The sequence below is a fragment of the Populus trichocarpa genome, chromosome 1 (genome assembly GCF_000002775.5).
Source record: "Populus trichocarpa isolate Nisqually-1 chromosome 1, P.trichocarpa_v4.1, whole genome shotgun sequence".
In the NCBI taxonomy this organism is placed as follows: domain Eukaryota; kingdom Viridiplantae; phylum Streptophyta; class Magnoliopsida; order Malpighiales; family Salicaceae; genus Populus; species Populus trichocarpa.
The window spans coordinates 41070920-41086851 of NC_037285.2; the positions used below are offsets into that span (position 1 = coordinate 41070920).

Sequence of the window (15932 nt, forward strand, 5' to 3'; positions counted from 1 at the left end):
ATAGCAATAGCTAAAACAAATAACAAAAAAAAATCTTGAAGAAATGAAGTAGAGGATATACATACCTTTTAATTTGTTGAAGATATAGCTAGATATTAGAATCAAGAAGAGGAGATTTGAAGAAATGAGAGGGAAAAAAGCAAAAATGAGATGACGGAGATGAAGAAATGAACTAAAGAGGCAGTCGCTGGGATTTATACCACAGCTTTAACGACGGCCAATTTAAATAATATTATTTTTAATTATTTCGTCGGTGATGTTTTGAAAATCCGTTGGTAAATTTTGAATTTCGCACCAGGATTTTTCGCAGTCCGTCGGTAATTTCGTCAGCAACGGCACGCAGTCAGAGATGCATTTAATACCCGTCCTTTGAAATTCGCTCCGTCCGTCAGTGAATTTATCGGTAATGGTTAACTACCGACAAAGGCTGACGGACTGTAATCCATCTACAAAGTCATCAGTGATTGTGGCATTTGCTACTTTGCAATGCCGACGGACTATAATCCGTCCGCAAAGTCATTGGTGATGATGGTGGCATTTCCAGTGAAGCTACTGTGAAATGTCGATGGCCTATAATTCGTTTGCAAAGGCATCGGCGATGATGGTGGCATTTCCAGTGAAGCTATTGTGAAATGCCGACGGACGGTAATCCGTCTGCAAAGTCGTCGGTGATGATGGTGGCATTTCCAGTGAAGCTACTGTGAAATGCCGACGAACTGTAATCCATCGGTATGGACGTCGGTGATCGTGCACTGTGCATGAAAGATTATATTTGTATTGCCTATTTACCTTCCTGCAAACACTTAAATTACAAACTGTCCGTCGCACAAAACAATAACAACAGTTAACACTTATAAAATAAATATCTCGAATTCCAATATATCATCCATAACATATATTATATTATAAAAAAATACTTTACACTTTCTTTAATTCTGATAGTTAGTCAGAAATTTGGACGTTGTCAATCGAATAGTCATCAGCTCCATTGCAATCTTCAATATGATATCATCATCATCATCTTCATTGACATTTGCTTGTCCGCTAGAGCTCAAAACAACATTCAACTCCTCTGTGTCAACATCAACAAAACTATCATCGAAAACACGAAAATTTGAATTTTCTTCCAAGTCAAACGAAGGAGCAACTCGATATGGTTCAACCAAATCACTAACTTGAAAGACTTCATCTCGCACACTTGTGTCTTTGTTCTCATCCTGAACAACCTCGACACGACCCCTGGGTTTCGTTTTTAAAACGGATAACCAATCAACTCTTAATCGATCCTTTCTAAAGGAAGGGGTGTATGTGTAATAAATCTAGCTGCATCTGCATTAGGTTTTTCTTTTACAATTGGACATTGACTGACATTACCTTGATTCATTCTCATTGCATCCATAACCATATTCCTGTAAGGATTACTGTTGTCATTTACAACTCCATACACGTTGCTAGCACTAGAAGTTGACCCAACCACCCTTTCTCCTATTCTCTTATTACGAACAAATACTTCTCTGTGTGCATACCAACATAGGTAATTTTCCATGAACCCTTTGTGTAGAAGATGCATCATTACAACATTTGGATGCAGATACTTTTTATTTTCACACTTCCTGCATGGACACCTAATACCGCCTCCAGTAAAATTTCTGGGAATAGATGTTGCAAAATTAATAAAACCCTGAACCCCGTTACAATAATCCATCATCCACAATCCTTGGGGTGAATCCTGATACATCCATGAACAATCATCCATGACTTTTATCGAACCTCTATAAAATTACGATGACAACATGTAATTGATTTTTATTATGCAAAACAAGTAGTAGTTGATTTTTTATTGTCACCATCAATAGAAGATAAACCACTCACACACTTGAACACTCTTAGTTCAACCTTTATTGTAAGAGATAATGGAGCTTTTAGCTCTTCTTATTAAGAATAAAAAGGTATTTCCTTCAGACATCCATCAATGTATCAAAAAAAACACATCCTGACCACCAATTCACATCAAACCACTACAAATTTACAAGTCTCATAAAAATAATAAAAGGGAAAAATCCATTCCCTTATTTTACAATCTTAAAAAAGGCAATCAAAATAACCAAGACTCCAAACAAAATCTTATAAATATTAAATTCAAAGAATAAACAATTAATTAAGAATTTAAGATTACAAAACACAAACTCTTACCAACAAAACCCAAGAATTATAACCTTATGTGTAAAAATAATTAAAATAATCTTATTTGTCGCAACAATATATAGGCCATTAATATCCATTTATCAAAGCAAATTTGTACTGGGAGTGTCCAAGAAGGAATTTGTATTGGGCCATCACTCTCAATTTCTAAATCTTAACCCTAATCCTAAGATTTTTTATAGTTGCTTCAAGCATACCTTCTTCCTTAACAATAACCTCTTCAGTTATGAAGAAAAGGGGGACATGAAAAATCTAACATGAGAAAATAATTTTAATATCACAACAACAATAAAAAAAATCCTAACAAAAATAATAGATTGGAAGGAGAGAGATGGAAAGGAACACATAATGGACAAAGAGTAGAAGATAAAGGGGAGAAACATTAGAATGGTTAGGGGTGGAGACAAACATTTTGCATTTACCAATGGGATAATTATTTTTGAAAAAAAATAAAGATTTTTTTTAATTATTTTTTATATAATTACCAAGGAAAATTAATTTTGTCGGCAAATGGTAAGAAATAGTTGAAAAAATTAACAAATAAATTAATTTTTCATCATTATTTAACGGTGCAAACTAATCTCTCAATAATGGTATTGATAATAGTTTTTTTTAAGCTAATTCTTTTAGTAAGTAGTAGCAATTTAAAAACTTTTCTTTAAATAAAAGTTTTTTTAAGTTGTGAGTTTCTTTCAAACTACTTAAGTGTGATTAACTCTTAATTTTTTAAACTTTTATGTTCATGTATTTATTTCAATTTATTAACTTATATTATAAAAAATCCTCACTCTTTCATCACTGTGTAAACACAGAAGGAGATGCGTGGAGTTGAAAAGGCAGAGAAAAGAGCTCTCCGAATCATACACATGGTCCCACGAACACGTATCAAGATCTGAGAAAACTTAGCCGATTGCATCAGGCTTGGTCGGAGCTAAAAGGTATTGTCCTGTAGAGAAGATGTTAAGAGGAGCAAAACAGGTGGACGCAGCCCTATGTCAGTTTTGTCAAAAATAGCAAAAAATCATTACTGTCATTTAAATCTCTTATAAAAAGAACAATAAACATTGCTTTTGTGAAAGACAATTATATATATATATACACATACCAGTTCGCTGTGTTTCTTCCACATTTAATTCTTGCCCGCCAATGGTTATGATCTTCTGATCATGGTGTAGCTAGCTAGGGTTCGGACTCACCAGGTGATGCTGGTGTGACCTTCAACAATTCTAATTGGTCTACCCGATCAAGAACATTAAAAGAGCAGTCTTTGGGCAATCATGCAGAGTGTGTGCGTGTGTGTGTGCATGCATGCATATATCTGCCTCTATATGATTCTTCATATTTGGAAATATCAAAAAGCTGACTCCATGTGGTAGCTTCTTTTAATAAATAATACTATCCCGTGATGTTTAAGTTTAACTAATGCTTAATTATTTATTGTAGCAATTAACATTGTTCTGTCATTCCTTAATTTTATTAATTCTGTTTCGCCTCTCTGTTTGCCAGTTATGTTAGATTGATCCAATCCTATAAATTAATTAACGTTTATCCAATTATATATATGATGACATGTGTCAACCCATGTCTAAAAATATAATTTTAATTATATATTCATTTTACAAAAATAGTGATGAAATATATTTCATTGGTAATTTCTAACATAATAAAAATTCAATAAAAATTTCATCGGCAATATAACACCTTGGTACATTCTGACTGAATTGCTAATAGTAATTTTTAGTCAGTAAATTTAAAAGAGTTATAATCAACAGTTTTCTCCCCTCCCCTCTCGTTTCTTCTTTTCCTTGTTCTTTCGGCCAAAAACATAATAGCCCAACCTGAAAAATCTGCCCCCATCCTCACAAATTCAACTCGTCAACGTTCACCTACATCTATCAGTAATGTTAGCATATCTCTCTCTTGGTTTGATTTTCTATGAAGTTTGGTAAGTAAACTTATCATTTTTTTGTAACTCATTAATGGTTTAGATTAATTTATTGAAATAATCTTTATTTGTTATATAATTAAAATAATTTTATTTTTTTTATGTTTGAGGTATTATAGTTCCAACTATTCAACCCTATTACACCCGTGCACGGTGGTCAAATTACAACATCTTTTTTGACCCTTGGAGAAGATCTGATTCGGGACATGCTTAGTGCCGACAAAATGTATATTGTTCAAAAAAAATAAAAAATAAAAATTGCTTCATCCATTATATAACAAAATGTGTACTTTCATGATTTAACATTTTTATCTATTTGTTTTTCTTTTCATTTTGTACTCTTATGGCCATTATCATAGTGTCGGCCTCTTTCTAACCATGTTTTATAATTATTAATGTTAAGACATTGGTTTAATGATTATAGAGGGTAGCTCCATTATTAGCATGCTAACATAAAATGTGATTTTAAAATTTTTCTAGAAAAAATTTAAAGGGTATTTAAAAAAATAGTAACGTTATTTTTTAAAATATTTTTTATTTGAAAATATAATAAAATAATATTTTTTTTATTTTTTAAAAATTATTTTTAATACTAACATATCAAAACGATCTAAAAATATTAAATAAATTAATTTAAAATATATATATATATACACACCAAAACAAACATCATTAAAATGAAATACAGATGCTGCAACTTTTGATAAACAAGGTTTATCTGATACTAGTGTCCCTCTCAGGGATCATCACTTGAGATTCGAGTGCCTTTTCTCGTGTCCACATGCTCAGAGGGCTCAATGAATTTTTGAATCTGACCACACAAATGCAATAAGTTGGCTGCAAAAGGACAACGAGAACAGAACATGTTGCATGCATAATTTCATGTCTGTTCCTGTGAGGTTGTGTCATGTATTTGTAAAAGTGATTTTATTTGAAAATATATTACATAACATTTTTTATATTAAAACATTAAAATTATAAAAAAAATATATAAAAAAATATTAATTTTTGTATACAAATATATTTTTTAAAAATAAAACCAATCGTAATCCCAAATTTGTATTGACGGATTGCCTTTATTAGTTTCTTTCAATTTATTTTTTTTAATTAATATGAATATTCGAGTCAGTTTATATGTGTTTTAATTAATTAGTCTTAAAGTTAATAATTATATAATTATCACGTTGCTACAAAGGTAATCATAACCATTTAAGTGAAGAAAAAAAAATTTAATAAAAAGATTTACAGATCACATTCACTCGGATTGAGATTATTTTAATGGAAGCCACAGTAATGGAAGCCACAGTAGTCGCTTTACCATAGACATTTCTTATAAAAGGTATCCAAGAATCCTTCACCCCCACACCAAACCAAACCATGGCTTCCTGTATCTCTCTTTCCAGTAGCATCCCTTTAGCTGCCTCCTCTTTCTTGCCTTCCTTCCCAAAAACACACCGAGTTTCCAGATTTAAAAAGCCAAACCGTCACAATATCCCGATTGTTTCTTGCAAATCAGGCAAAAATGATCATGAACAAAACCCTGCCACCAGAAGAGATCTGCTCATTGGTCTCGGTGGACTCTATGGAGCAACTAGTCTTAGTGATCCATTTGCCTATGCTAACCCCATTGCACCCCCAGACATAACCCAATGTGAGCTAGTTACCCTGCCAACCGAAAGTGACCCCTCGAACTGTTGCCCTCCAACATCCACAAAGATCAAAAACTTCGAATTCCCTTCTGCGTCCTCCCCAATGCGCATTAGGCCTGCTGCTCATTTAGTTGATAAAGCCTACGTAGCTAAATACGCCAAAGCCATTGCACTGATGAAAAGTCTTCCTGACGATGATCCACGTAGCTTCAAGAGGCAAGCCGACGTTCACTGTGCTTATTGTGATGGTGCTTATCACCAAGCAGGCTTTCCTGATTTAGACCTTCAAATTCACTTCTCGTGGCTCTTCTTTCCCTGGCATAGACTCTATTTATACTACTTCGAAAGAATCTTGGGTAAACTGATTGATGATCCAACTTTCGCTTTGCCTTTCTGGAATTGGGATGCCCCTGCCGGCATGCAAATGCCAGCCATTTTTACTGACCCCAAATCACCACTTTATGACCCCCTTCGCGACGCGAATCACCAACCTCCGATACTGCTTGATCTTAATTACGCCACAGGAGATGCGAATCCAGACCCTGCAAAAGCAGAGGAATTGTATGCAAGCAATCTTAACGTAATGTACAGGCAAATGGTGTCCGGTGCCACGAAGCCTACTCTCTTTTTTGGAAAACCATATCGTGCTGGTGATGATCCAAGTCCTGGAATGGGTACAATTGAGACCACCCCACACACTGAGATTCACTTCTGGACCGGCGACCCCAATCAAACTAACGGGGAAAATATGGGCAATTTCTACTCAGCAGGGAGAGATCCCATATTTTTTTGTCATCACTCGAACGTCGACCGAATGTGGGACTTGTGGAAGAAAATACCAGGAGGCAAGCGAAAGGATTTCAAGGATCCTGATTGGCTTAATTCAGAGTTTCTTTTCTGGAATGAGAATAAAGAGCTGGTTCGAGTAAAGGTTAAAGATACTCTTGACACCAAGAAGCTAAGATATGGCTTTCAAGATGTTCCTATTCCTTGGCTGAAAACTAGACCAACACCAAAATTAACAAGGCAGGAAAAATCACGTCGTTCAGCTAAAAAAAGCGTTGTATTAACACCAATTAGTGCTTTCCCTGTTGTCTTGGATAAAGTCATAAGTGTGGAGGTTTCCAGGCCAAAGAAATCAAGAAGCGCGACGGAGAAAGAAGATGAAGATGAAGTTTTAGTTATTGAAGGGATTGAGTATGAAGAAAATCAATTAATTAAGTTCGATGTCCTCGTCAACGATGAACCTGATTCACCTGGTGGACCAGACAAGTCCGAGTTTGCAGGAAGTTTCGTCAATGTGCCTCACAAGCATGCAAAAAAATCAAAGACAACTATGGTATTGGGGATTACAGGATTGTTGGAAGATCTGGAAGCTGAAGGAGATGATACCCTTGTGGTGACTTTAGTGCCTCGGACTGGTGGTGATTCTGTTACCGTTGCTAATGTCAAGATTGAGTTTGTCGCTGACTGATCATGGTGATGAGAGGACATATGCTACCATTTTCTTTTCTTTTTTTTTCTTTTTTTCCTTTTGCCTTTTCTTGTTTTTTCTCTTTCTATGTTAGTATTCAGTGAGTTTTCTCTTTTTTCTTTCAAGATGCTCAACTAATGGACCGTATTTCAATTTGAATACTACAATGGCTTCTTAGATTTGTTGCCAGAAGGAGATGAACAAAAACAACTAGGTCTAATTAGACGGTGGGGCAGCACAATCATATAAACTTATGAAAACAAGTTCTCGTGTTAGCATGAGTAAGGCAAGGTAAAACAAGAGAAGGTAACATGCTACTCCTCGACCCCGAAAGGTACCTTCTATGAGAAATTGGAAGATGTCTCCCTTTTTTACACTTGGGTCATTGAGAAAAGTGCGTGGTCCAGTTTGCTTGCAATGTCCCCGAAAACTGGCAAAGCAACTGAGTATGAAGAACACAATAGAAAATCCTCGGCAATAGATGAAACAAAGGAACCCTCTTATTCAATTCCTAATTTGTTGATACCACCAACTACACAACCCTAAAAATAACAAAATTTTAAATCTTTAACTAGAAATAGCACAAACCTACAAACAAAAACCAATCCAAGACTAAAAATTAAGTTTTCTATGTAACTCTAGTTTATATTTGCAATTAAGTTTTGAATTTTAATAATATTTGCATTTAAGTAACAATATTTCATTCTAATTATGTTTTTAATTCTAAGCAGTTGTAAGAGAAAACAAAGGAGAGGAAAATACTCCAATTAAGGTATTTTCCAACCTCAAAATTGTTAAACTTGGTTTTTATGTGTTCAATTGACAAAGGGATTTATTTGATGGTGATAAAAAGCCTTAACATAGCAGAAGAAAGAAGATCAAGAATTCAATAATATAAAGATTTTTTTATTTGGTTGGGTTTTAAAGGTTTTTTTGGCTAATTTAGATGTATTTTAAGATTGAAAATGAGTTTATAGAGGTCGTTAGCATAATGTTTTAATGTTTGGAGGGGAAAATGAAAGATTTAAATTTGCACGACCAAAACTATCAGTTTAAAATTAATAAATTGCCACAATTTTGTTTTGTTAAAAAAAAGCTAGCTGCTGAAAATCTTACCCTATGTTAAAAAAAAGAACCTGACCATACCCGTATAAAATAAACTACAAATTAATGACATAATTAAATGAGTCTTAGACCTGAAGAGAGAAAGAAAAAGGTGATGGGTGGGATCAATTTTTTAGAACAGGGCTTCACTAGGAGAGGAAGTGCTTGTTACAAGCATTTCAATTTTAACTACGAGAGTTTAATGGGACATGTGGAAGTGGATCTCTAAAATTGGTGATGTTTTGCAAACCCATGATAAGTGTAACAATCCGGCTGTACGACTTGATCAATATTAAAAGATTCCAACATATTCTCTTAATTTGAGGGTAAAGTTTTTAAAAAAAAATCTACCAAAAATTCGGTAGTCACTACCAGAAATTCGCTAAATACCAACGGATTTACAGACGGAATATTTCTGTCGGTAATTTGAGGTCGAAATTACCGACGGACACTTTTCTGTCAGTAATTCAGTCGGTAACTATCGACGGACCATTTTCCGTCCGTAATTCAGTCGGTAACTACCGACGGAAAATTTCCGTCGGTAGTTACCGACTGAATTACGAACAGAAAAGTTTCCGAATTAAAAAAAAAGGCAGGTCGCTGACGTGGAGGTTTTGGCGGGTTATTTTTTTCTGACAGAATCACCGACAGATTCAAAACGACAGCCCGTACAGTGACGTGATAGGTTCGCCGTTTAAATTGCCGACGGACTCACCGAGGGATTTGAAATGGCAGATCCGTACGGTGATGTGTCTATGTGTCCGTCAGAATCACCGACAGAGTGTCCGTCGGTGAAACCATCGGAAAAAGTTAATATATGTACATGTCAGCTCTGCTGACCCTCTCCTCCCCTATTTCTCCTTCTTCTTCCTAATCCCAACTCTCCTCATCTGCAAACAACCAGCCCCCCCTCCCCCTCCCCCCAAAAAAAATCTTCCTCATATCAGCACAACAAGTTATATTTCTTGAAGTTTTGTAGTCACAGCATCCGTGTTCTGATTTACCGATGGATTTTATCAATTTTTGTAAGTAATTCTATCTTTTTAAATTTTAACATTTAATTAAATGTCAATTTTATTGTTTTTTTAGTATATGTATTTTGTTAGTATATGAATTACATGTGCTATTTTGAAATAATTAATAGCTTGCTTAATGGGTCCGTTTAAAGTTTTATCAATGGTATTGCGGACTGGTAATTTCTGTAAATTTATATATTTTAATTCGTATGGACGTTGATAAATAATTATGAATATTTAATATTTATGAGAAGTTGTGATTGGTTTGTTGGATAATCTCGAGGTAAAGTAATATTTTTGCAAGTTTATTTACCTAACTTAGTTAATTAATACATGATGTCATCATAATTTTATAGAGGTTCGATATAGGTCATGGATGATCGTTCATGGATGTATCGAGATTCACCCCAAGGATTGCGGAGGATGGATTATTGTAACGGGGTTCAGGGTTTTATGAATTTCGCAACATCTATTCCTAGAAATTTTCGTGATTTGTTGCCAAAGGGAATATGGGATGCACTCACGGAGATCAGTCATTTCTTCAGAGATATATGCTCCAGCAAGTTGAATGTTGATCACATTGAGAGGCTTCAAACGAATATCGTCGAGACACTATGCAAACTTGAGATGATATTCCCTCCATCATTTTTTGACTCAATGGAGCAACTCCCTGTACATCTACCGTTCGAGGCAAAAGCTGGAGGACCGGTCCAATATAGATGGATGTACCCATTCGAATGGTTAGATATTACCGTTGCAATGTAATTCATATATAAAAGTATTTTATATGTTTTTCTTAATTGAAAATACTTGATTAATATTTCAATGCAGGTACTTGTTTAATCTCAAGAAAAAGGTTAAGAACAAGACGCATGTTGAGGCTTCGATATGTGAGGCCTATATTGTTGAGGAGATCTCAACATTTATCTCGTACTATTTCGAACCTCATCTGAGAACGAGAATCAATCGCGTTCCACGGCATGATGATGGCGGTGAAGTGCCTTCTAGTGGGAACTTGTCAATATTCTCCAATACTGGACGACCCACACCTAAAAATGCTGTAAGAGGAAGATATTTGACGGAAATAGAGTTCAAACAAGCACACAACTATGTTATATTTAATTGTGATGAGCTGAGACCTTTTATTCAGTAAGTTTATACTAATTAAACTTTGTTAGTAATATATTGTTAATTATATATTGTAATATCATACACTCATTATCACTTGCAGGCAACATCGTCAATATTTGCTCTCCAATAACTCACAGCTGACCGAATCCCAGATCTTTCAATTACATGATGAGCAGTTTGTCACGTGGTTCAGAACACATGTAAGCACTATCACAAACTCATTCTAACTTGTAAAATTACTGTACGTATGCATGTCATTACGAGATTCTCGTTCATTTACTGTTTATTGATGTACATTACATACAAGGTTTATCAAATGGGAAGGAGTGCACCTAAGTCATTGTCTTCACTAAGCCTGGGGCCTGAAAGAAAATGTAAGTGCTACAACGGGTATTTTGTCAATGGATATGTTTTCCATAATGAAGAATACGGGCAAGGAAGAAAGACATACAACAGCGGTGTTTGTGTTAAGGGATCCACTAGTAGTGAGTTAGAAGTTGACTACTATGGTAGATTAGAAGAGGTTGTCGAACTGCAATATCATAACGAGCAGAATATAGTGTTTTTATTCAAATGCTATTGGTATGACACGACTGACAGAGGAATCAGAGTTGATCCTGCACTATGGTCTGGTCGAAATCAACTCAAAACCTAGACTCCGCAATATAAACGATGTCTTTGTTTTCGCAAAGCAATGTCAACAAGTTTATTACACATACACCCCTTCATTTAGAAAGGATCGATCAAGAGTGGATTGGTTGTCCATTTTAAAAACGAAACCCTGGGGTCGTGTCGAGGTTGTTCAGGATGAGAACGAAGACACAAGTCTGCGAGATGAAGTCTTTCAAGTTAGTGAAGTGGTTAAACCATATCGAGTTGCTCCTTCGATTGAATTGGAAGAAAATTCAAATTTTCTTGTTTTCAATGATAGTCTTGTTGATGTTGACGCAGAGGAGTTGAATTTTGTTGCTGTCCAGACATTTGAACTGTTGATGTCCAACCGTTGCTGTCTAGACATTGAACTGTTACTGTCCAACTGTTGATGTCTGAACACTCATCATATTTTTAACTATATCTAAAGTTCTAGAACTCCATTTTAAGTGACATTGATCTCATTGCAAAGCTAAGACACGAGGCTACAAGTTCTCTGAAAGAAGGAGAACCCAGTTCTACCTCCAAGATAGTCAAAATTGCTCATCAACTAATCAGTCCTACTGCTCTACAGAAACAGTCATGACTCAGTCTCGGTTGGTAACCCATAACTGGAGTTCTACATCTCCAAATTGAGCAAGAATAATTTTCTTGGTTAGCTAACATCCAAATCTACAATTTCTATGAAGGAACCCGATCCTAATTCCCTCATCCTCCTACCTGAAATCTCACTGAAAATTAAGAGACAAGTCTATCCAGATTCGTCACCCCCTTCCCTTCACACAATACTTTCATAAACTACATACCACACATGAATTAACTTAATTTTAATAATATGTACTTTTACCCCAATTCATGTCTAAGAACCCTAACCTATAATTCAATATCAAGGCATCAATTCATTATCGAATTTGAAATGAATTTTTAAGATCATGTTTAGAACACCTTACCCGGTACGAATTAAGATTTTGATCTTCAACCAGTTGAAGATTTTCAACTCCCTCCTTTTTTTTTTCTTGTTCAATTTCTTGTTAATTCCTTGCTCACAAGTGTTTATCTCATCTATAAACCCTTAATCTTGGATGGGTTCTTGAAATTTTAGTGTTTCTCTCTTGATTTTGCAAGAATGGGTATAAAACTCTCTATTTTCTCTCCTTATGGTTCCTGCAGATTTTTGGTGAGAAGAGAGTATTTATACTCTATAATTTCTCTTATTTGCATTTAGGTCTCATTTCCTTTAAGTGTATTGTTCTCTTCAATTAAATCCAACCCTCAACATTACCGGTTTATTATAATGTCTCGAATTATTTCGCCAGGAAATTATATTCAAAAATTTTTGAATTCCTGTCTTTTATTTAACCATACGCATGAATTTCTTCACTTTTATTTCTCACGTAGTTAGTTTTTAATTTAAGCAACCTTTATTTATTTATTTTTTCCGGGATTTACAATAAGAGAAATTATGTTGGAATAGAGAGAGAGAGAGATTGTGTTTGAAAAGATATAATTTTTATATGATCTTGGGTGTTTTTGATATGTAATATACAAGGATAATTTGGTCTTTTTATTTTATTTGAGAAATTATTTAGACCTATAATGTAAACTATAATTTTTAAAAAAGTATAAGCAAAGTAAAAAAAAAAAAAAAAAGAACTAAACTATAATCAAGTTCATCGATGTCCTCGCCAACGATGAACTTGATTCACCTGGTGGACCAGACAAGTCCGATGGTGATCTTGTTACCATTGATAGTGTCAAGATTGAGTTTGTCGTTGATTGATCATGATGATGAGCAGGGTTGTGCTATCACTTTTTTTTTTAATCCTGTTTTCTCTTTCTATGTTAGTATTCAGTGAGTTTTCTCTTTTTTTTCTTTCAATTTAAATACGATAATGATTTCTTAGATTTATTCCCCCCTAGAAAATAAAAAATAAAAAGTTCAAAAGAAATCAATTGTGGTTTCTTTTCTTTATAAAAAAAAATCCATCTTCCTCTAAACTTTTATGTGTCTGGCTGTGCACCGGGCGAGGTGAGCTTGTATAGAAATATAAGACCTGAATTGAACATCTATCTTATTCAATATAGTAGATGTATACGACCTGAATTAAATCACCTTGTTCAAAATTCAAGCACGCTAACCTTATTAACTTAAATGTTTTTTTTTAATTAAAACATTTTTATTTTAGATTTTTTAAAATGAAAAATAAATATGATTTTTTAAAAAAATCTATTTTTTCATAAACCAGCTTAAACTAGATTTCAAATTAAAATTACTAAGTTAACCTGAGGTCTTATATGACTAGGCCTATCTGGACAAACAAAAAGTAAAGGACAAAAGTTATGGGATGGAAAAGAAAAGGAGAGGACAAAATGTATCTTCCCCGTTAAATTTATAATCATCCTTAGCTTAAATGTATTTACCTTTACCATACTATAATACATTATCAGGAGTAAATTAGTCTTGTATCCTTAATGTCTTGAAATATTTCTTGAGGTTTATTTTTATTTAATTATTTTACAATTTATATATATATATATATATATATATATATTAAGTAAGTTAGTTATTCTTTTTTTACTCATGTTTTTTACCAAAATAATTTTTATTAGTAGCGTGTTTGTTTAATTAAAACTATAGGTAATTAAAATAATTTCTCTCTCTCTCTTTTTTCTTTTCAGTATCCTAGAGGCGGCTTGAAATCCGTGTTCATGCTTTTTCTTGTTTTTATTCTCTTTGGTGAGTTTCAATTTTTCTCTGCTATCATAAGTTCAATTAATGGGCCCTATCCCATTGTTTTCTTTAAAGACTTCAGTAGATTTGTGACGCCTAGTTAAAGGTCGGAAGAAATAACTTGCTTTCTCTATTCAATAAAATAAAATAATAAAAAATAAAAAAACCTCTCTCATTCTTATCCACGAAGGAAATGGACAAAAGATATGGGGTGGAAAAGAAAAGGAGAAAAGAGAACTATATATAGCTTCTCCATTTTCAAATTTATATTTTTATATTTTCATATGCAAATATAAAAATATGTTGTTATTAATTTATACTTTGCCTTTGAGCATGGATAATACATTACATTTCATGGAATCGTTACTTTAATTAAAAACCCAGCAACACCGTGAAGGAAAAAATAATAATAATAATAATAAAAGCAAGAAGAAGAGGAATAAGAGTGCAAGACCCCGAAAGGTACTTCCTACCTCGTGAATGATCTTATGAGAAATTGGAAGATCTCTCCCTTTTTTACACTGACGCCGCGCTTGATCATCGCAGGTGGGTTTCCTAATGCGGCGGTGGACGAGGAGTGTTTCGATTGAAAAAGAGGAGGTTTTTCCTTCTACTTTTAAGAGAGAAAAAAAAGAGGCAAATTTTATAAAATTCTCATTGCAATGGACAGATAAATAGCCAATTTTCTACACCTCTCGCCTGTACTACAACATGATATACAGTATAATTAGTACAAAAACGCAAGGCAGTACTATGTTAGAGGTTTTTTGTTTCTTTTTTTCTTTTTTCTTTCAAAAGTGAAGTATATATCTTATTCCCAAAAAAAATCTGCCTTTTCTTTTCGTAAAATCGTTTTTGAAAAGGCAACGTAGTTCTACTTCTATTTCCATAGAGCAAATATTACTAAAAAAATGTTAAAATTCAATCCCGTGTGTTTGTGAAAATCAAGTACATGCCTAGATACATAATAAAACATTAAAATTAGGTGTGATTATTTTAAATTTGTTCAGTTTCGGGGTAAAAAAACAATCAAATCATAAATTTTATATTTTAGATTTTATAATCAAACCGAACTGAAATCAGTCTAAACTGTAAACCTCTAAAAATTTAAAAATAAATTAAATTAAATTAAAATTAAAATGAGTTTAAATATGTGATCAATAGGTAAGAAAAAAAAATAATGGAATGAAATGGTGTTGTTGTAAACCTTTCAATACGTTACATGAAACGGTATTAAATCCATAAATGAACTAAATGATGAAAAAATAAAATAAATATATTTTGGAATAAAAAATGGTCTCGATGAATTATTGTAATAACTGATACGATCCATGCAAAGATAACACAAAAAAATTCAGATTTCGGCATAAAATTATATGTCGATCAATTTTACGCTATTGAGTATAATTCTCAATATGACTATCGGATCATGTTGAGAAATCTTACAAGGAGTCTCCTAACACAGTTTTCTATATTAGGTTAAAATTTTAGAGCAATCAGAGTATAGGAAAGTTGTACAAAAATGTCGACAGTCGGATAAAACATATCATGTGGGCTCAATTGTTAAGATTTATTATGCAAAAGAATTTGAAATTTTGAAAGAATACCTGCTATTTACTACTGAATTTTATTTTTTAGATTTCATAATCGAACCGAACTGAAATCAGTCAAAAATGTAAACTCTTAGAAATTTAAGAATAAAATAAATAAAAATAAAAATGAGTTTAAATATATGGTCAATAGGTTAGAAAAAAAAAAATGGTATGAAAAAATATTGATATAAACCTCAGATAAAAATAAATAACACCTTGCACACCTAATTTGCAGAATTTATGAGAGCACCCTTATTAGTATGGTACTACACAACCATTTACTAGTATTACACTGCTCACACCTAATTCTCTATTGAGAATTTATGGGCACATTCTTTATTTTTTTGACATTATGCGACCACCTACTAGTATTATTACGAGATGGACACCCACTTCTTTGTTGTGGAGCTATTTGTGAGGGTGCATAAATTATTAGC

At 33.5% G+C, this 15932-nt stretch overlaps 1 protein-coding gene across 1 annotated transcript; it reads left to right on the plus strand.

Moving 5' to 3' along the window:
- Positions 1-5372: 5372 nt before the first annotated feature.
- On the plus strand, positions 5373-7447 carry LOC112324931 (polyphenol oxidase, chloroplastic). Its single transcript, XM_024589595.2, has one exon. It carries the CDS (start codon positions 5525-5527, stop codon positions 7268-7270), a length of 1746 nt encoding a protein of 581 aa, XP_024445363.2. The 5' UTR covers positions 5373-5524; the 3' UTR covers positions 7271-7447.
- Positions 7448-15932: the final 8485 nt, after the last annotated feature.